This window comes from Bison bison, unplaced genomic scaffold (genome assembly GCF_000754665.1).
Source record: "Bison bison bison isolate TAMUID 2011002044 unplaced genomic scaffold, Bison_UMD1.0 scf7180017864508, whole genome shotgun sequence".
NCBI lineage: Eukaryota > Metazoa > Chordata > Mammalia > Artiodactyla > Bovidae > Bison > Bison bison.
The window spans coordinates 14,934,801-14,957,269 of record NW_011495064.1 but is presented as its reverse complement, the minus strand read 5'-3'; the positions used below and the strand labels follow the sequence as shown (position 1 = coordinate 14,957,269).

The 22,469-nt window shown below is 46.4% G+C and overlaps 1 protein-coding gene across 2 annotated transcripts in view; it reads left to right on the top strand.

Moving 5' to 3' along the window:
• Positions 1-22,469, top strand: part of XDH (xanthine dehydrogenase) — a 60,148-nt gene that overhangs the window by 16,888 nt on the left and 20,791 nt on the right. The window contains exons 7-21 of one of the 2 annotated variants that reach the window (XM_010829803.1): positions 1,071-1,139; positions 1,473-1,562; positions 2,651-2,792; positions 5,310-5,402; positions 5,970-6,121; positions 7,367-7,460; positions 8,833-8,942; positions 10,895-11,079; positions 12,643-12,814; positions 14,190-14,273; positions 16,497-16,666; positions 18,331-18,454; positions 20,190-20,309; positions 20,797-20,893; positions 22,018-22,142. In XM_010829803.1, coding sequence (XP_010828105.1) covers positions 1,071-1,139; positions 1,473-1,562; positions 2,651-2,792; positions 5,310-5,402; positions 5,970-6,121; positions 7,367-7,460; positions 8,833-8,942; positions 10,895-11,079; positions 12,643-12,814; positions 14,190-14,273; positions 16,497-16,666; positions 18,331-18,454; positions 20,190-20,309; positions 20,797-20,893; positions 22,018-22,142 — 1,827 coding nt within the window. The remainder of the gene's footprint in view (positions 1-1,070; positions 1,140-1,472; positions 1,563-2,650; positions 2,793-5,309; positions 5,403-5,969; positions 6,122-7,366; positions 7,461-8,832; positions 8,943-10,894; positions 11,080-12,642; positions 12,815-14,189; positions 14,274-16,496; positions 16,667-18,330; positions 18,455-20,189; positions 20,310-20,796; positions 20,894-22,017; positions 22,143-22,469) is intronic. The other variant, XM_010829804.1, reaches the window with a different exon arrangement.

The following is a 22,469-nucleotide window of genomic DNA, read 5'->3' as shown; positions in this document are numbered from 1 at the left end:
TACAGGAGGGGTCTGCCAGCAGGGTGGTTGAGGCAAGCCTGAGAATTCTTGCAGGTTTCCAAAGGACCTTCAGCCTCCTTGGCCCTCTGAGAACTTCTTCAGGGACACTGATGAGCTGCGACACATCGTTTAGTAAATGGTGGCATGAACGCTGTCTTCCACGATTCATGTAGAGAAAGGTTCCTCCCGACTACTCCCCTAGGAGCTGGCTGCTCTGGAAATGTGTCTAGGACTGAGCCTGGGAGTTTTCCCCACTCTTGTAGAACTCCACGATTCTATAGTGTCTTCTGGGGCCCTGAGCTGAGACTTCTGCCTCCTTAGGGCAGATCAGTCAGGTAAACACTCCCTTTCCCACCTTCAGTGCATTGGTTTGGGGATGTAGCAATCTGGGCCATAGTCTGTGCTCCGTCACTGGCACCTTGAGAGGTCTTGAACAAGTCCTCTGTCCATAGGTGTTGAGTCAGCAGACCTGTACATACCCTCCCGAACAGGTCCATGGTGAGGAATAAAGGGTGTGAACTTTCTGGCAAGAAGTGCCTGATAAGGAGTGAGAGGCTGTCAGGCACATCCCTGACCCAGTTCTGGTCCTAGACATCTTTGGCAGGAGCCCCACAAAGACTCCAGCCTGGGAGGTGCCCAGGACTTGATGGTTTAGAAGTAGAGGCATGAGTGTTGTGAGAACCAATGGGAATTTCTCTCGGGAGGCTTCCTCAGGAAGCAGTACTGAAGCAGGAAAGCGAGCACAAAAAGATGTTTTGATAAAATAGGACCTAGGTTTTATGGAGAAATTTTCTTAAAATTAAATTTCTCTGTTACTTCCAGGAGAGATCCTGTTTACATATCCTCAAGTTATTTAATCTATATTTATCAAATGAGAGAAAGTAGCTAAAGCAGAGGCCCTCCCTATGGGCAGAGGCAAGTGGGCTGTGGGGGTGCAGTATCTGCTGCTCCTCTAGATGCTGGGGTGGGCTTCAAACCCAGGTTTCATTTGACAGGAATAATCTAGGTTCTTTAGCTTCTGTGAAAACTCTGCAAATATCTTTGTGTGACATTTGTGATCATTTCTCTAGAATGGTGGATGCTGTGGAGGAAATGGGAACAACCCAAACTGCTGCATGAACCAGAAGAAAGACCACACGGTAAGTGGGTCTTTTTTGGCTTGGAAGCCTGAGGGCCAACCTCAGGTCAAAGGAGCCAGTGGGCTATCTCCACACTCTGGGCTGTGGCAGCTGGAAGAGGAAACCATTATGTTCAAACTGTGAAGTTGGTGAATGTACACCTTAGCCCTGGATCCTCTGGCAAAACCTCTTTGTCCCTGCTTCCTGGGAGCTACCTCTCCCCCAACCCAACCCCCACCCCAACCAGCCTGCCTGGGGGCTGTGGATGAGCTCACTTGGACAGAGGGCTGGGCCAGCCCTATGGGGCATTTTAATGCAGGGGACAGTGTATCCCTTATCTTCTCCCCTTTCTAGCAGGTTACTCTCTCACCATCTTTATTCAACCCAGAGGAGTTCATGCCCCTGGATCCCACCCAGGAACCCATCTTCCCTCCAGAGTTGCTGGTAGGTGATGCCCCCTGAGCCCCTGGAGACCTGCTGAGTCCCACTAGCACCCACTGGGGTCTTTGTGTCCTCTTTCTCCTCTGGGTTTCAGCCTGAATTTTCCTTTGTTTCTCTTACTCCAGGTCCCTGTGCCGCATGTTCCCACAGGGACCCACACTTCTCCTCTTCACACGTGTTGCTCACATGTGAGAAGTGGATCTGTCTGTCATGCCGCGTACAGTAGTAGGAGCTCCAGAAGTGTTTGCTTACATTCTGCCTAAATCTTTTGTCTAAGCCCCAAAGCAATGCATTTTCCTTTCTGTAAGCTGTCCATTTATTTACAAAACAAACAAAGGAAAAAAAAAAAAGCCGTGTTCAAAGGACACAATCCATGATCTGCAGCCCTGTCTTAAGGACCTCTCATGCCCATTTTCTCACCTTGATGATCTTGCTCCTCCACACCAACGTTTACGGCAAACAGAAAAAACTCAAGCCACTCTCAAAGATTCTCAGGTGCAGACTTTTCTAGGGGTGGTGAACATATGAAGATGACTTTAAGAGTTCACTGGGCCAGAAAGAATGGCTTTGTAGCAGACCACCAGAATATCTTTCTCTGGATCATGAAACTTTAAAAAACCATCAGTTTGATTCGGGGATTTTCCCTCCTGACTCTGCATCGCCCCTCACGCACTAGAAGCGGCCTTCCATTATGTTCCCTTCTGATAGCCCTGCTCCTGCCACCCTGTCCCCCCCTCTCACCTCCTGGAGACAGTGTGGGACAGTTGAAGTCACCTTGTGGCGGCGACCTTCAGCAGGTCCCGTAACCTTGATCCTCAGGCTTCTCCTTTCCTGCAAAAGAAGAGACTAACAGCACCTTCTTCCCCGAGCTCTTCTAAAGACGAAATGAAATAACGTATGTGAAAGAGCCGCGACCCAAGTCCTGCCTCAGTACCAAGTGTTTCCCCTCGCTTCTTCCCTGACATGCACTTTCCCTCTGAATTCAGTACGAAGCAAATCCATAGTTGATCCTCTTGCAAACTGAAAGCAATGGCCCTGGGAATCACAGTGGGGAGGAGGAGGTCACACGGTAAGAAAATGGCATTTTCCAGAGGCTGAAAGACGTTCCACCAAAGCAGCTGCGTTTTGAAGGGGAGCGTGTGACCTGGATCCAAGCCTCCACCTTGAAGGAGTTGCTGGACCTCAAAGCTCAGCATCCCGAGGCCAAGCTGGTGGTGGGGAACACAGAGATCGGTAAGGGTGTGGGGCAGCTCTGGGTCAGTCTGTCCAGTTCAGCCCCTTGTGGCTCTGTGTGTCCTACTCTGCCTTCATTTCCCCACTTCATAGGTGGAGGTGATAGTGCCTCCTCTAAGGGGCTTCCCTGGTGGCTCAGACAGGAAAGAATCTGCCTGTAGTGTGGGAGACCTGGGTTTGATCCCTGGGTCGGAAAGATCCCCTGGAGAAGGAAATGGCTTCCCACTCCAATATTCTTGCTTTTAGAATTCCATGGACAGAGGTGCCTGGTGGGCCACAGTCTGTGGGGTCACCAAGAGTTGGACACAATTGAGCGACTAACACTCACTTTTCAAGGGTTGCTCTGAGTATTAACTGAGATCCTTGCTGATTGTTCTCCATAAACATTGACAGAGACCTGGCCCTATGCCAGGTATTCTGGGGGAGCCAGGGGTACCCAGATCACCTAGACCAGACTCCTTCCCTTGAGGGTCTCCCAGTCTGAGGGTAAGGGAGCAACATGAGTCAAGCGTCTGGGCCAGTACCTGACAGACCCTAGGGGTTCCATGAATGTCACTCTCCTGCCCCCTTTTTCTGGAGGTGATGTGGTAAGGCAAGGGAGAGGAAAGGCCCAAGTGTGCTTGCTGTGTTGCCCATGTCTGTGGCCACCTGCCCTGTGGTGCCACCCCCCAGACATGAGCCTCACAGAATGTAAACAGGCCAAGGAGGCTCCAGAGGTGCCGTTCTCAGCCCTGGTGCTTGAAGACTCAGGAGCAGAGATGCCCCAGCCCCTGCTAGGCTCAGTCCATTCCTACACCTGGTGTGGCCCGTTTCCCCTTGGCTGGGTCCCCAAGCCCAGTGAGGATCCGGGGAGAGGATGGAGGCACAGGTCAGGATGGTCTCAGAGGACCCTCAGAGGCCAGGGCCGTCTCAGAGCAGCCCATTCTAGCCTGTCGGGGCTCCTATCTCTGGCTCTGGAAGAACCCCCCCACCCCAAGCCCTGGGTTCTGGTTGGTTCTGCAGCTGCAGAGAGGAGGGCCCGGCTCAGGTGTGTACTGGCGAAGTGCAGAACTGAGCCATGCTTGTGAGCACACGTGCCATATGGAGTCCCCCGCTGCAACACCGGGACTCACTGGATGGCAGGGTGAGACGTGCTTCAGGGGATAGGATCGTGACGGCCTGTGCGGCCATGACCCGAGGGCCCGGGGTCACAGAGCTAAGGTGGAGAATGACTGGCTGGAAGAATCTTTGGGGCCCTTGGAGGTATGGCATATTCCTTACCAAGAATCACACAATGTCTTGGACTTAGTTAGATTCTAAGAGGAAATGTATTCACAAAGATACTACAAGCTCCAAATTAGAAAGAATTGCCTAAGATCACTCCACAGCTCTACTCCTCCTCCCTCCCACACCCTACCTCCCCCAGGGTAACCATCTACTGCCGTGATGTTGGGGGAAGCTGGGCATCGAGAAAACCTTATCAAGATGAACCACTTATTGCCCTCTCCTTTCTTTATTCTATGAGCTGATATTCAAACAGACCAGGCTTCTCAAAGCCTGCTCCACCCTTCAGAGACCCTTCGCAGCACAATGCGAACAATGCACAGATATTCCTTTTTAACCTTTTCTATTTGCAACCCTGTGGGTGGGGCTGGGAGGGGTGCTGTGCTGACTGGGTCTGAGGAATAGAGGCAGGTCTGTTCAGAGAGGTTTCTTGGTTCACTGGAAGGACAGAAATCAAACACAAACATTCGGTCTCATCAAGCCATGCACCGTAAGAACTCAGACAGATATTGGGAACTAGGAGTTGATTTGAATTTTTCTCTCAGTCATTTTTCCTTTTTGTCTGAAAGTTAGACCTTCACAGTATATTACTATTATATCCCAACTCTAATAATTGCCCTGGTACTGAAATGTGCCCATTCTTAGCTGTATAATTTAGGAAAGAAACTTAACCTCCTTGTGCTCCAGTTTCCTATCTATTGTTGTTTAGTGGCTCAGTCGTGTCTGACTCTTGGCGACCCCATGGACAGTAGCCCACCAGGTTCCTCTGTCCATGGGGTTTTCCAGACAAGAATACTAGAGTGGGTTGGCATTTCCTTCTCCAGGGGATGTTCCCGACCCAGGGATCAAACCCATGTCTCCTGAATTGCATGCAGATTCTTTACCGTTGAGCCACCAGGAAACCCTTCTTATCTATGAACAGAGAAAATCACAGTATTTCATAGGGTTATTATGAGGATTAAATGAGTTATGTAAAGTGTTTAGAAGGGTTTCTGACTTATTTTCATGCCCTTTTTCTAATATTGTGAATAAACACACATGCACATAGACACACATGAAGTCAAGTTCATCTTATTTGAGTTCTGATGAGAGAGAAAAAGACATAGCTTCCTGGCTGATCATGTGGAAACTGCACTTTATCCCATGTCTTGTCCATTGCACCTCCAAGTCCCGAGACACCCACCGAGCATGTGAAATCCGTGCTGTCTGCAGAGGTGGGAGCCCTGCAACTTGGGGCTTTTCATTTCTCTCGAGGCATTGAGATGAAGTTTAAGAATCAGCTATTTCCTATGATCATCTGCCCAGCCTGGATCCCTGAGCTGAATGCAGTGGAGCACGGACCTGAGGGTAAGGGGGGGCCTGCCTGAGCCCACAGAGGGGCTGGCATCCTGGGGGTGGGTTGTGCAGAGGATGGTGGCGATCCTGCTGCACCCGCTTTTTCAAGACTCACCCTGCACGGGGGAAGCGGACACCCTCACTGCTCTCCTCCACTGAGCATCCGTGGTCGGGTACCAATGGGCTCGGGGCTTGATATTTTCAGTGATCATTCTCAATCCTGGCTGCACACAGACTCATTCATGAGAATAGGGGGTAGGTGGGGAGGGGGGTTGGGGTGCTTTGTTAAAAAGAAATGCCAAGAGTTCACCCTCAGAGATCTGATTTTATTGCGAGTCACTGGTTTAGAGAGAAAAGCACTCTGGTTTTAGGCCTGGGCTTGAGTTCTGGCTCTTTTATTAACTGTGTGGCATTGGGCAGGTCACCAGACCTCTCTGGGCCTTAATTTCTTCACCCATATAAGGACGTGCATCCTGGTTCATCCTTACTCAGTTGCTATGAAGCTTCCTAGGAGCTGTATGTGGAAGTGCTTCTTGAGCTGTGAGGTGGATGGCTGTCATTCCGAGCATGTGTTCCCAGGGATCTCCTTTGGAGCTGCTTGTGCCCTGAGCTCTGTGGAAAAGACCCTGCTCGAGGCCGTTGCCAAGCTTCCCACCCAGAAAACGGAGGTGTTCAGAGGAGTCCTGGAGCAGCTGCGCTGGTTCGCTGGGAAGCAGGTCAAGTCTGTGGCGGTGAGTCCCTAGTTAGGGGCCCAGGATGGGCACTTTCCCCACAAGGCGAGGGGGCCAGTCTGGGTTCTATTACAGCCCGAATAGGCCTCAAACTTGTGTTTAGGATTTCCTGGGGGCTTGTTGAAAATGCAGACTCCTGGACCCCGCTCTCAGAGAACCTGACTGCAGATCTGGGTTGGGGCGCAGGGGTCAGGCTTTAACGAGCCCCACGGGTGCTTCTGATGTGACCCGAGGGCCACCCTGGGGGCACGCGTGCTGTGACTCCATCTTCACCCCTGAGGCTGGAGAGATGGGGCCGCCTGCCCATCTATTTCTGAACTTAGCCGAGGCTGCCAGCAGGTGGATGAGAGATAAGTTAGGGAGAAGCCAAAACAGAAAGGCGGACTGCCTTTCAGAGTCAGGGGTAGAACCAGAGGTAAAGCCCCTTGAGAGGAGAGAGAGGCCCATGCGTTGACTGCAATCAGCCTTCAGACGAGCCCCCAAATCCAGGGTTTGCAGACGGCGTTCTCATACTTGGCGCCATTTGAGTCTCACAGCTGTTGATGGGGTTGGGAGGAAAGCTGACCCTTCCGTTCTACTGTTGTAGCTGTTGTTTTAAATTAGAACAAAAAACAAAGCAAAACAACCTACTCCCATTCCCCTCGCCCTACCTCAAGCACCTCTTCCAATTACAGATAAGGAGATGCAAACCCAGAAAACTCTAAGTTCCCCAGTTCAGATGAAATCTATTTGTGGGAAGGATTTTTTTTTCCTCCCTGGAGCAACTGGTTTTCTTCCCCTTTTCTAATAATGGGAACTCTGTGTCTGATTCTCCTTATATCCTTTGCCAAGGAGGCTCAGTTAGAACACATTGTTCATCCTTAAGGCTTCCTATTCTCTTTCCTTGATCTTTGTCTTTTATTTCTCTTTCACTAACTCTCTACAGCCTCAGTGATAAACCGTCTCAGCCCTTTCAGAAAAAGGTTGGGTGAAATCAATCAAACAAACAAATGTAAAGGAGCTGATCCTGGTTTACATATAGGTAAACTTCAGAGCTGGGACCCAACCCCAGGCATTGGAATCTCAAGTTTTGCATGTTGCCCAAATGCCCGGGTTCTTACTGTGCTGGTCTGGTGTCTACAGTGGGTGGAGGATCTCAGAGCTCTCCCTTCAGCAGATGTCCCCCACCTTCTGCATTTGGGAGCCAGATGTGTGAGCTGGACTTTGCTGGGGTGGGCTCTCACACGTTCTCCTTGCTTGTCCTAGTCCCTTGGAGGGAACATCATCACAGCCAGCCCCATCTCTGACCTCAACCCTGTGTTCATGGCCAGTGGGACCAAGCTGACCATCGTGTCCAGAGGTGAGCTGCCTCATGCAGAGGTCAGGAAAGAGGGCCAGGGCTGGAGTGGAGTCTCACAGGATAAGTCACTTAATGCAGAAGCAGAACCCAAAGTTCAATAATGCAGCTTTCCTAAAGCTTGGATCCCTGGAAACTCCTTTTAAGGAGATGCACCCAGGCTGGGGGCCAGGAGGGCTGGACCATCACTTTATTAAGAATTCACAATAGGACCTGTCACCCAGGTCACACCACTGAGCCATACTCAGTGGTGTGTGCTGGGGCCAGAGTATGCCACTCAGCATAGCTGATGGCTGGGTTTTCAGGGAGTCTGAGCATTTGTTAAGCATGGCTATTATTAAACAGTAAACTATATACCCTCACAATGAAATAAATTATATTAAAAACAAAGGTAATAAATACTCAAAATTCACCATTTCTTCATTATTTTCCTTCTTGTTACAGCTGTCTATATCTTTGAGGTTATTTCCATTTATTCCATTTGTAGACTAGAAATGCTATGTAATAGTTTACTCCTGTGCCTCTTTCCTTGCTCAAGGGTTTCCCCAAGACCACCTCTAGGTTTAATGACTTTCAGGAGGACAAGGAAGACTCACAGGAGTCAGTGTTGAGTCCGCTCATGGCTATGACTTATTACAGAAGGAGAATAGAGAGCAAAATCAGCAAAGGGAAAAGAAGCATGGGGCAGAAGAAACCAGGCACAAGCTTCCAGGGCCTCCTCCCAGGGGAGTCACACAGGACACTCTCATTCTCCCCAGGAATAATTTGAGCTGTGACAACACACATGAAGGATTGTCTACTGGGAACGCTCATTAGAGACTCAGCACCCTGGGCTTTTAGTGGGGCTGGTCATGTAGCTCTGCCTGGCACGTACCAGAAGTCCAGACTTCCAGAAGGAAAGTCAGGTGTTGACCATAAACCATATGATTTATACAAACATTTTAGGCATTGTGAGCTGTTCTTATCAGGGAATGGTGGGAACTCTCCTGAAAGCTAAGGTCCCAGAGGACAGCCAGTGGCCAGCCTTGTAAGCAGACCTCTCAGAGGGTGGTAGGCCTGCTGTGTCAACTCTTTGCTACCCTCTTTTCAACTTCACACTGAGCTATGCTGCTCTGGTAGCTTGACATTGGCCGTTGTAGAAGTATTTATACCACAGAAGCTTGTGAATGCTGAGTCAGGGCTTTTTCTTAAAGAACTGATTGTTAAACTGTCACCAGCACATCAATGCTTAAGGGTTTCGGATGGAGCACCTGGGTCCCTGCCATGCCAGCCACTCCCTCTGACTATGGGCATCAGGGGCCAGGAAGGAGAATTCCCCTGGTGATCTGTCCCGTGCTTTCTCACACCGGTCCCTCTCTGTCTTGCCTCTGTACAGGCACCAGAAGAACAGTTCCAATGGACCACACCTTCTTCCCCAGCTACAGAAAGACCCTGCTGGGTCCAGAGGAGATACTGCTCTCCATTGAGATCCCCTACAGCAGGGAGGTGAGATGCTGTCAGAACAACCCGAATCAGCCCTGCTCCTGCCAGGCTCCAGACGAAGAGATCAGAGTCTGCCTCAAGGACCACGCTTAGCATCTCTCCACTTTAACACTGATGTTCTTGTCTCTGAGCCTGGCCTTTATTAACAAACCATATTCCTTTCTGGAAAATGAGGAGTTTCAGGGTATTGGGCACAGGGCACAGACAAGGAAACCAGACAGGTAGATGTATGGTTCTGAACAAGTCATTCATCTTTCTGAGCCCCAAATCCTCATCTGTAAAACGGGCCCATATTTACTGACTGTGCAGATTATTGCGAGGACCGGAAAGAAAGGATTCATAAGGTTCCTGGCGGGTGTCTGGGAGTCGGTGGGAATCAGCAGCTGGTGCTAACGACACAATTCCAAGAATATACCCAGCTGTGGTAAATCTCTGCCCCAGTTTTCATATGATGAGGTATGCAATGTGCGTGCCAGATGGAGTGGCACCTCCAATGTGAGTCAGGTCCTCATCTGTTAAACCTGGGCTCGACCAGGTGCTTTTTCACTGATCATGCCCTGGGTTCCCTTGGATGGGTTTCTGCTTCATGGGAGGATTTTCTGGCCTGGTGGTGCAGGTCTGGGATCCTCTGGCCACCTTGCTTGTGTTCCTTGGGGCCTGTGGTATCCTGACCTGGCGTAGTTTTGTCCTACACATTCCATGGGCATTTAGAAGAGTGATCTGGGAAAGGCCGGGCACCAGCAGTAAAGGAGAGCATTAAGGGTTTACAGAGCTGGTGCTCTAGCAAGTGTTACAAGGCATGCTTGCCCTTGCTGATTTTGACCTCCTTAATGAGAATGCTGATTAAATTAAAGCAGTTATGTCCCTGTGGTGTTTCTTAATGATTTTCCAGCTTGTCTTTATGGGCTATTTTGAACAGTGATTCCCAGAGTTTTTGTATTTCACAGATCAATATATTTTTTTAAAAAAACTTATGAGATGGGGAAAGAAGGAGGAAACGGTCCAGTTTGTATTCTCCTGGGTAGAGACATAAACAAAAAACATTTCATAAATGAAAGATTTTCACACCAAGAATTTGGAAGTCTTTCTCAAGAAAGAACAGCCGATGGCCTGACTCTGACCCTGCATGAACCGTGGGGAAAATGTTGCTTTGGGCTAGCACAGTCCTGGAAGTGGTTGGAACCTGTGTTCCAGAATCAAGTTCAGCTCTGGGCTCATAGCCCCAGTGCTATGTTAGACATCAGAAATCTCATCAGGAGGGCTCTCCTTGGCTTCTTCAGCAAAAGCCCGGGGTCATTTTGAACCTCAACAGTGTTTCTCCAATACACTTTCCCTTAAACCTCCCACCACTGATGTTCATCAGAACTTGGTGCCAGGGACAGTTCAAACCTTGTGCAGAACCTGACACAGATGGGTCTTTACCTAGAAACTACTCACACTCTCCTCCCATCTCCAAAGAAAGAGCTTGGCTTGGACCCAGGGGAAATGTATGCTCAAAACACAAAGAAAGCTACTGTTTCATAGCGTGAGTCTTCCTTTCAGGAAAAGAGAATTCTAACTGAAGCCAGTAGACTGGTGGAAGAGACAAGTCAGGGAGAGCATCTATGGAGGCCCCAAGCTGACACTGGGTTTCAACACCCTTTGGCATCTCATTGTATCTGCTTGAGAGGCAGTCATGTTGATACAGGCTTTGGCACAGTGCCTGGCTGTGTCCCTGGACTTCTGTTTTCCTGACCAATGGTCAGAAATCCTGACCCTTTCCCAGTTTCTGGGAATGTTACCTGGAAATCCTCTGGGAAAGGCGGTAGTTATGTCCTTATCTTTGACCCCTACCACCAGCTCCTGGCTGCTCTGTGATGGTCTTCTGACTTCACCGCACCCTTCCTGCTTCAGACTCATTGTTTGCAGCCTTTGCAAAGCAAGGTGGGAAAGAGGTATTTTTCTGTTATTTTTAGGATGAGTTTTTCTCAGCATTCAAGCAGGCAAACCGGAGAGAAGATGACATAGCCAAGGTGACCTGCGGCATGAGAGTCCTGTTCCAGCCAGGAAGCACGCAGGTAAAGGAGCTAGCCCTCTGCTATGGCGGAATGGCGGACAGAACCATCTCAGCCCTCAAGACCACGCAGAAGCAGCTGTCAAAGTAAGAGCTAAAACTGTAACAAAGCTCCTGCTGCTCCTGCTACTGTGATTACCAGTAGTGCTACCATTGCTGCAACTATTGCTATTACTACTGCTACTACCAGAGCTGCTACCACTACTATGATTACAGCTGCCACTAGTGGTATTACTATTAGTAGTATTGCTGCTGCTGTACTACTGTTAGCATTACTACTGCTGCTGCTACTATTAGTACTATTACTACTTATTTCTACAGCCACAACTACTATTACTACTGCTGCTGCTGCTTTTATTACTCCAATTACTACTGCTGGTGCTACTCATCTCATTTCTTCTACTACTGTTACTACTGTTCTACTATTATCATTACTGCTATTCCTACTGCTATCACTACTATGACTAATACTACTATTGTGGCTACTGCTACTCTTACAGTTGCTACTACTGTGTGTCTCTTCTGCTGCTAATATTATTGTTGTTGCTACTCCTAGTGTTACTGCTACTGATGTTTCTGTTACAGAAGCTATTATTAATGCTATTACTACTACTTTACAGCTACAATAACTATTACTGTTGCAGCTAGCACTGCTGCTGCCACTATTACTGCTAATAGAAGTATCCCTATTGCTGGTGCTGTTACTTCTCCTACTAGTAGTATTGCTTGTACTGTTGCTATTACTACTGGCGCTTCTCTTATTTCTACTATTACTTCTGCTTCTACTGCTATTACTATTGCTTCCACTACTACTATTAATGCTTCTGTCACTGCTAGCATTACTAGTACTAGTACTGCTGCTACTACTATTGCTGTTGTTACTACTACTGTTACTGCTGCTACACTATTAGTACAGCAACTGCTATTACTAAGGCTATCATATGGTAGCAATTGTAGCAAGCACTTTGCTGGCACTGTTCTATGTAATCCTTACAATAACCATATGTCTTGATAAAGCTTAACTTTGGAGTTAGGCTCCTTGGTTCCAATTCCTGGCTTGAACACTTAACAGATGGGTAATATAAGTCAAGTTACTTAATTCTCCCATATCTCAGTTTTCTCACGGTAAAGTGAGTATAACAATTTTCCCTACTGTACCTTTTAATTTACATTAAAAGTAATGTATGAAGCACTTAGGACATTGCTCAGTGTGTGGTAGGAACTCAATAGATTTAACTATTATTTTTTTGTGTGATCTTTTAAAATTTGTATTTAATCTTAAAGAAGAGGAAATGGAGCCTTAAGGAGGTTAAGTAACTTGTGTGAAGTGAAAGTGAAAGTTGCTCAGTCGAGTCTGACTCTTTGTGACCCCATGGACTGTAGCCCCCCAGGCTCCTCTGTCCATGGAATTTCCTAGGCAAGAATATTGGAGTGGGTTGCCATTGCCTTCTCCAGGAGATCTTCCTGACTCAGGGATCAGATTCAGGTCTCTGCATTGCAGACAGATTCTTTACTATCTGAAGCACTAGGTAAAGTCACATAACTATAAGTATCTGAGTCACATTTTTGAGCTGAGGTTCATGACTCCACTCACACAAGTGATTCTGAGAGCTGGTTGGGAACACTCTCCCATGACCTGCTCTCTGGCAGGTTCTGGAATGAGAAGCTGCTACAGGATGTGTGTGCAGGCCTGGCGGAAGAACTGTCCTTATCCCCAGACGCCCCTGGAGGCATGATTGAATTCCGACGCACCCTCACCCTCAGCTTCTTCTTCAAGTTCTACCTGACAGTACTGAAGAAACTGGGCAAGGACTCGAAAGATGTGAGTGTGGAGCCTGGCGAGGCCGAGCACTTGTGTGCTCCTGGAGCACTTGTGTTTTGGGATCTGGGAAGCTGACTGAGGTGGGAACGGGCTGTGGACAAGGTGGCAAATGCTCCTCTCCTCTGGATGTCTAAGGACAGAGGAGTAGGGACCAGGGACCCAGCCTAGAGAGTCACATGGAAATAAGCCAACTTGGTGGTTGAGAGACAGAGCACTGGGCTGGGAGTCAGGGATGTGGGTTCTTGTCCTGGCTGTGTCATTACCTCAGATGAGAACTTGAATAGGTCACCACTCTTGCTAAGCATTAGCTGTAAAATCTGGGGGTGGGTAGACCTGATGAGCCTTCTGCAGCGTAGCTGATACAACTGTGATTATGTACTTTGAATGGGAGTGTAGTGTGATAAGAATGTGAGGTGGGGCTGCTGCAGCCAGGGTGGGTGGGATTGTTGTGCATTCAGAACAGGGTGTTAGTTGAAGTGGAGCCCAGCTCCTGAGGTGGGTTTGCCAGCAAGCATTTATTTCGTACTTTTTATGTCGTAAGATTGTACTGCACATGGTGGGTGGCTAAGTGTGGGAGAGAATAGGATCAATAAAGGCCAGCCTGGTGTGACTACTGAGGCGAGGGAGTTGGGAGGGGGGAACACCAAGGAGAAAAGGCTTCACATCTGTGGGGACAGCAGAGATACCTCTTTTATAAACATTTATAATAATTTTTCTGATTATGGAAGTAAAAAACTTGTGGAAAACTTTAGAAATACAAAAATGTATAAAGAAAAATTTAAAATTACTCTCAGATCTTAGATAAAACCACTGCTAGTATTTTGCTTATTCCTCTGATCTTTTCCCCATGTCTATCTGTCCAATCTGTGTGTAATCCTTTTTGTCTGCCCCGTCTCTCTGTCTCCCTTCCATCTGTCTACCTAGAAACCTATCATCTTCCTGTCTTTTGATCTGGATATATTATTTTCTAAACAGATTTGGTATCATGCTGCATACAGAGTTTCACATGCCACTGAATTTTGTTGAGATTATATTATGAATAATTCCCCTATATTAAATATTTCCCACAAAATTGAGGGGGAAAATAATGACTTTTCCAGGAAGGCTGGGGGAGAAAGATATTCCCAACAGAGCAGCACACATCAGTGCAGGAAGCAGGGAACCCTTGGTTGGGTATGTCAGAGGAAATAGGGTGCAGGAATGGGAGAAGAGACGCTGACAGAGCCCACATTAAAATGTTGAGATAGATCCAGCCAGTATCAGAAGGAGTGCAGATGAGGAGATGAGAAAGCTGTTACTTTTACCACTTGGGAGCAACCAAGGTTGGGACCAGTGATAGAAATAGTCATGATCACCTGTCACCTTGTCTCCACAGAAGTGTGGTAAACTGGACCCCACCGACACCAGCGCCACTTTACTCTTTCAGAAAGACCCTCCAGCCAACATCCAGCTCTTCCAAGTGAGTACATGCTTTATGTGGCTATTATCAGGGGCCCTGTAGCTTCCCTGGTGGCTGAAATGATAAAGTGTCTACCTGCAATGTGGGAGACCCGGGTTCAGTCCCTGGGTCGGGAAGATCCCCTGGAGAAGGAAATGGTAACCCACTCCAGTATTCTTGCCTGGAAAATTCCACGGACTGAGGAGCCTGGTAGGCTATAGTCCATGGGGTCACAAAGAATCGGACACAACTGAGTGACTTCACTTCAGAGATGCTGACCATTGGTGAGTGGCTGATTTACATTGTATGTCAGTGCCTAAATCTCCTTACCATTGTGCATAAATGTCTAGTGAGGGAAACAGGAATTATATCAATGTGAATGAAGCTATTTCCCCTCTTGCTCACCTCATTTCTCTCTTGGGCTTACTCTCACCTTCATCTGTTTCTTAATTTTTTTTTTTTCCATTTTGTTTTTTTTTCTGGTTCCTCCATGGGCTAATGTGCAAAGCTAGGCATTCTCTTGAGCATACCAAGTAAACAAAATTTTTTTTAAAAAATTTCTATTAACAGCAATTTTTTGAGAGGCACTAGGTAAAGGATCAACTTTTTGGATTTTGTGGGCCACGTAGGTTCTGCTACAATTCCTCAACTTCGTCACTGCAACACAAAAGGGGCCAGAGGCAATATATAAATGAATGTGCGTGACTGCACCACTGAAACTTTACAAAAGCGGAGAGTGGGCCAGATTTGGCCATTGTCCACAATTTGAAGACCTCTGCTCCTGAGTGTAACAATCCAAAGCATGAACTCTGGGCCTGACTGCCAGGACTTGAATCCAAACTCTGCCATCATGTAACTGTACACCTGGACAAGTGACTTTCTCTCTGTGCCTCTTGGGCAAGATAATTATACCCAGCTGCAGATGTGGGTAAGGTGGGTCCCTGTTTCACAGCACAGTTTTGAGGATTCAATTTGTTAATAAAAGTAAATAACTCAGATAATTCCAGTATATAGTAAACTCTAAATAAATACTAGCCATCATTATTATTACTTTGAAAAAAAACACATAAAACGGAATTTTATTTTAAACTGAATACACTTTAGAACATTTTGAAAAATATAGAAAAACATAAAGAAGAAAATAGAAATCACACCAAACCTTACCTCCAAGTTAAAGTGAAAGTGAAGTCACTCAGTCATATCCGACTCTTTGTGACCCCATGGACTTGTAGCCTGCACCAGGCTCTTCTGTCCATGGGATTTTCCAGGCAACAGTACTGGAGTGTGTTGCCATTTCCTTCTCCAGGCGATGTTCCTGACCCAGGGGTGGAACCCAGGTCTTCCACCTTGCAGGCAGATGCTTTACCCTCTGAGCCACCAGGGAAGCTTATTACCTCCAGAGAAAATTATTATTATGTTTGTGTGAGACAGTGAGAGAGTTAGTTGCTCAGTTGTGTCCAACGCTTTGTGACCCCATGAACTGTAGCCCACCAGGCTCCTCTGTCCATGGGATTCTCTGGGCAAGAATACTGGAGTGGGTTGCCATTCTCTAGAGGATCTTCCTGACCCAGGGATCGAATATGAGTCTCCTACACTGCAGGCAGATTCTTTACCACCTGAACTATCAGGGAAGCCCATATGTCTGTGTACTTCTCTCCATTTTTTTCCTATGTGTATATGGACATACTTGCATTTTACCATGTTTTTCCCACAGAATTTGAATCATTACATGTACACATACAATAGTGTATGTCCTGTTTTTACACTTAACATGAGCATTTCCTTCTAATTAAAATTCTTCAAAAATCTCTCTTAGCAATTGTGTATTTTCCATCCTGTGAGCATAGCCTAGTTTATTTACCCAACCTTCAACAAATGGACCTTTAGGCTCCTTGTTTTGTTTGTTCCTGTATACAGTTAGCCCTCATCTGTGTATGTGGAATCCATGGATACAGAGGGCCGACTGTACCGCACCACTTTATAGAAGGGACTTGAGCACCTGTAGATTTGCTCTCCGGGGGGTGACCTGGACCCAGTCCCCCACAGACACTGCTGATGACTGTACAGTGATACTGTGACCACTCTTCAAGTGACTTCTTACCTGCCTACTGTTTCTTTGCCCCTGTGCTCTCCTGCCTCCTCCATTCTCACTCCTCACATTTGCCTTGGCCTGAAGCTCTCCACGGTTCCCCAGGGCCTATAGAGGAACAGTGTCCTCTGAAACCTGTGACCATGTTGTTCCAGGAGGTGCCCAATGGTCAGTCCAAGGAGGACACAGTGGGCCGGCCCCTGCCCCACCTGGCTGCGGCCATGCAAGCCTCTGGGGAGGCCGTATACTGTGACGACATCCCTCGCTACGAGAATGAGCTGTTCCTCCGGCTGGTCACCAGCACCCGGGCCCACGCCAAGATCAAGTGCGTGCAGTGAAAACACTTGGGGAGGAGGGCGCTGGGAGCATCCGCCAGGCACTGGAGATGCCACGACAATGAGCCTTCTCCAGGGCCTCCTGGTCCAGAGAGGAGCACAGTGACTTGTGTTAAACCCAGACAGGAGAGGAGCAGGATACAAGAGGGGCTCAGTGGTGCCTGGGAGGGTGGGGTGATGATAATGGAGACATAGTCAGGGCTCAGACCAGGAAAGCCTTAGGGGTGCTGACCAGGGATGTTACACTTGGCCCAAAAAGTGATGAGGAGCTGCTGAAAGACCTTTCTTAGATCTGCACTGTGGATAATGGGCTAACTGCTGCTACTGCTAAGTCGCTTCAGTCGTGTCCGACTCTGTGTGACCCCACAGACGTCAGCCCACCAGGCTCTCCTGCCCCTGGGATTCTCCAGGCAAGAACACTGGAGTGGGCTGCCATTTCCTTCTCCAATGCATGAAAAGTGAAAAGTGAAAGTGAAGTCGCTCAGTCATGTCCGATTCTTCGAGACCCCATGGACTGCAGCCTACCAGGCTCCTCCGTCCATGGGATTTTCCAGGCAAGAGTACTGGAGTGGGGTGCCATTGCCTTCTCCATAATAGGCTAAACTTCAGTACAAATCTTCAGAAAACTTGAGTCAGCACTAAAGGGAAGAAGGAGGCCTTAGCATAGCTGGCATTGACTTCCTGTTCCAGTGCCTAGCAAGTTGACCTTGACCTTGTGCTTAAGCTCTCATTTTCCCCATGTATAATAGCATATTTAAAATGATAGTGTCCACAAAGGACTCAGTAGAGAACAGTCACTTGTACTTGTTTATTAAATTTTGAAAGCCCAAATGGCAAGAATTGCCACCTCTAAGACGATGATGATAATAAAGAATAGATACTCATATCACACTTAATGTTTGCTGCAGCCTGGTTTAAGCATTTTATACATAATGTTTAATCTATTCCTCTCCACAGCCCTATAGGCAGGTCTTATTATTATCCCCATGTTCCAGGTAAGGAAACTGAGTGGTACAGCAAGAGCCCTAACGTGCTGATTCTGGATGGTTATTAACTATGATGTGGGTGTTAGTTGGAGCTCTCCAGAGTAAATGCTGTTTGGTTCCCTTGTATGTGGAGACCAGAACAGGGCCTATGGGGACAGACTTGTCCTATTCATCTTATATCCCCGCTAGCACTCAGCTCATGGCCTCCACATGGTAAGTATCTAAGCAGCATTTGCCAAATAGGATAGGATAGGAGGGAGCAAGAGGAAGAATTAGGGTGAAGGAAAGCCTGTCGAAAAGAAGATAAGGTTATCTGATTGGTTAATGCGTCATCTTTTTTTTAAGAGGAAAATGTTTTGCCATTTAACTTCATGGATCCTTGAATTCTATCAGTGGACCCTTCGAGGATATAGATCTCTCTTCTAAATGATAGTATCTGTTCTTCCTGCAAAGGGATGGATGGTATTGGATGGGGAACTACAAAGAGCAAGACTTATAAGGTATCAAAATACAGTTGAAGGTATTTCAGAGACTTTCTCTACTATACAATCTTTGGGGAAAAAATGACTGATACACAAGGTTGAGGTGTGGCATAGTTTGGCACTTTATCAGGTGACAGGTCTTCCGCTTCAGTTTTCCTTCCTGACTCCTCACACTCCTTCTTGCAGGTCCATTGATGTTTCAGAAGCTCAGAAAGTGCCAGGATTTGTTTGCTTTCTCTCTGCTGATGATATTCCTGGGAGTAATGAAACCGGACTCTTTAATGATGAGACAGTCTTTGCGAAGGATACGGTATATCTTGGATTTTTTTTTTTTAAATATGAAGTCAGTGGAATGAGTATCTAAGCTTTAATTTGTGTTCATTTCTTCAAACCCCTAATCTTGAAAAGATTATGCATTTGCACATACTGTGGCCATCATCCAACTGGGCAGTATTTGGGACAATCAGTAAAGGGAGAAATATGCCTGGCAGCACTGTTAACTTAAGATGTACTTACTTATTTAATTGATGGCTGCTGCTTTGAGTATCAGACATGGTAGGATGACTCCATGCCAGAGTGGTATTAAAAAAAAGGCTGGTGACTGTATTTTAACTAAAAATCAGGTTCTTAGGGTACAATATTAAGCTCCTTTATTAAAAGGAAATAAAAGTAAATTAAGCAGAATGTATTACATACATTAATCTATACATTAAGCAGAAAGTAAACAGAATAAAAATTATAATTATACTACCACTACTATGTGAACTGATAATTTACTTACATGAGCGTTTAACTATTGAGTTCAACCATATATGGAGTTCTGCCAAAAAAAAAAAAAAAATTTAAGCATTCAAGGCAGGTGCTACAAAAACCTGTATACTTATAGGATAGTTCTCAGATAGTCATTTTATAATTCCAGTACAGATCAAATATTGCAAGTTGACAGTGAGTAGGTGTTGCTTAAGGACAAATTCAACTTATTACTGAGGTAAACATGAAGGAGAGAATTCAAAACTACAACCCTGAGTCATTAGAACTAAAGGAGAGCATTTGATAGAAGACAAATTGCTTTACGAACTTCAAGAGCCTCTAAGACCATAATTATGGTTAGTGAGAGTTGTCCAGGTTGGAAATCCTCTATGCTAACCAGCTAAGTCAAGAGCTTAATTGAGTCCTAAAGAGGTAATTATGAGAGACAGACATGTTAAATATTGGTTCCTATTGTCAAAAAATATTATGTTCCAAAGTGATGAGCTGGACAATTTTTGTTGTTGGGGATGATATTGGAAAACATCCCTGAAGGAGATACATAAAGTTTTTAAAATAGAAACTGAGTTCATTCAATGAAGAGAAAATAATAATTATTAATTAGTTTATAAGTCTAATAACCAAAAAAACTGACTTGTAGACTATCATGACTAAGAACCAGTATTTGAGAACTACCGCGTTGGGGCATCTAGATGAACTATGGGACATGATTGCTGCCTTTGAGAAACTTTTAGTATAAATCTGAGAAAGAGAAGATAAAAAAGAGTGGAGTGGTAGAAAGAAAATAATACTACAAGTCAGGGATTAAGATTTAGTTATGGTCCAGAAATGAGCCAATTTAGATCTTTCTGTCTTGGTTTCCATCTCTTCATATGAAGAACAAGGGTGTTGTGTGGCTCTGAGTGGACAGATACACTTCATGGTGCCATGCTTTCCTTCTGCTGCTCATGGCAAAATCACTAATCAATCACCACACTTTATCCTGAGCAGCTTCTCAACAGGTTGCACTCAGAATTGGCCCTGGAGATGAATCAAGTTTGCTATTCTGAGACTAGTTATCTCCAAGTCCTACTCCAATTCTGCTAATTCAAAACACTTAGGAAGAAGCACATAAGCTCCAGTAATAAGATAAGAACATGAAACAGTCCCAGGACATTCCTTAAATGTACCTTAGAAAACTACGGGGGCGGGACTTCCTTTGTTGTTTTGAACAATCCAAAATAATTTGCTTCATGAGGAATGTGTTATGTTCTTTAACGGTCTGACTCTGCTCCTAGGTGACTTGTGTTGGTCACATCATTGGTGTTGTGGTCGCTGACACCCCAGAACATGCAGAGAGAGCTGCCCATGCAGTGAAAGTCACCTATGAGGATCTTCCTGCCATTATCACAATTGAGGTAACTGGGGGATGATGGGCTGGCTGGAGAGGGGAACGCTTTCTGTTCCTGGAGGCACCTTTATTAAGATACTCTAGAGGAGATGTGAGGTGCGGGTGGGATTTTCCCAGATAGGCTTTTAAATCTCCTCCAGTCCTATGATTATGTGATCCTGTGAATCCTCCCCCATCGTGATCCTAGACTCAGTCCACTAATGGCCAAACTGAGTTCTTCCTTTCCAATTTCAATTTTAACTGGTTTCTTGAGAGGTTCTTTGCTTTTCCCCAAGAACCAGGGTTGTGTGTCTATATCTGAGGAAACAGAGAAACAAGACACCCTGGGTTACAACTGAGCTTACTTTTAGTCTGCGTAAAATACTGATAGAGATGCCTGTGTGATTTACACGAGGAGAAAGAAGTAATCATTCAGGAGCTTCTTTTCCCCAGCCCCTTAAACTCACCTTCCATCCTTTAAAGTCAAGTCATTGAAACTTCTTTTTAATCCTCAGGATGCTATAAAAAATAATTCCTTTTATGGATCTGAGCTGAAGATTGAGAAAGGAGACCTCAAGAAGGGGTTTTCAGAAGCAGATAATGTGGTTTCAGGTATGGCTGCACCATGCAACGGTAGGAATGGGGTGGCCCTGGTTTCTGAGTGAAATTTAAGAGATGTACCTGAGCCCTGCAGCAAGGAAGTGATTTCCTGACATTTCTTAACAAAAGAGTCTCTCTGATGTTTGTAAAAAATACTAGACAGGTGGCTAGGAAAGATGGAACGTTAGCATCTTAGTCTCCACTCTCCTGTCTCTAGACCAGACATACCTAAGTGATTCTAGGCATGTTGGATTTGGAAGACTGCCTAGAGAAGATAAGAATCACAGATGTCTAGCCAGCCTTGGGTCCACCAGGCTCCAAGCTGCACAGAATCCTTGTCCTCCCCATCTGCATGAAGGCAGTCCTCACCCATTGACAGCTAGTGCTCTCTCCTCTCCCCACCTCTTCCTCCTCCCACTGTGCAATTAGGTCTAGAGCTCACATCCTAGGGCAAGGCTACTGATCAGACCCCTTTGGGGTTTGTTTTTTACATCAGTTTCTGTGCATTGCTGTAACTAATAAGCCAACTCTCCAATTGGCCTGACAACCTCAGCTCTGGAAGATGTAGTTTATTTTCTTCTCAGTCACATTCATTAACTCTTTTTCTATTTTTTTAAAAGGTTTATAATGGTTTAAAAGGTTTACAAAAGGACTTCCCTGGTGGCTCAGATGGTAAAGCATCTGCCTACAGTGCGGGAGACCTGGATTCGATCCCTGGGTCAGGAAGATCCTCTGGAGAAGGAAATGGCAACCCACTCCAGTACTCTTGCCTGGAAAATCCCATGGACAGGAGCATAGTAGGCTACAGTCCATGGCGTCGAAAAGAGTCGGACATGACTGAGCGACTTCACTTCACTTCACAATGGTAGTTTAAAAATCTTTGATTTCCATTGGCTGCAATGAGAAGAAAGCTTCACATCTGACGTATTTCAGTGTTGTCCTGGTTTCTTTGTTGGGGTTTGGCTGCCAGATGGATTAGACTTTGAGACTCTTGCCCACCCTGGTTAGGGAACTGAAAGGTTCCTTGTGGACCGTTGGTACTGCCCAGGGCCCTGGACAAGTACATTCTCTCCTTAAGCAAACTCACAACCTCTGCAGCATTGGGTTCACTGTGGGCAGTGTTGTTGCTTCCCCAGGTGAGCTGTACATTGGTGGCCAAGACCACTTCTACCTGGAGACTCACTGCACCATTGCTATCCCGAAAGGCGAGGAAGGGGAGATGGAGCTCTTTGTGTCCACACAGAATGCCATGAAAACCCAGGTAGGAATCCAGCAGGTCAACAAGGGGCCAGGGGAGAGGGAGATGTGGGCTGGTCCAGGAGGGGACGTGAGGGTTGTAGTCTGAAGCCAGGCCCTGTCTCCAACAAGTTGGTATGACTGAACTTGTTATATAACCTTTTTCATCTATAAAATAGGGCCTGGCATGGATGTTGTAATGGTTAGATGAGTTTTAAAACTTGGATAGAGCCTAGAAAGTGTTAGCTGTTGTCATTCCAATGCTGTATTGCTTTGGTCAGATCATATCTGACCTCAGTTTCCTCATCTGTTAAATGAAGGAGTTGAGCTTAATGAGAGCCACGGGGACCAC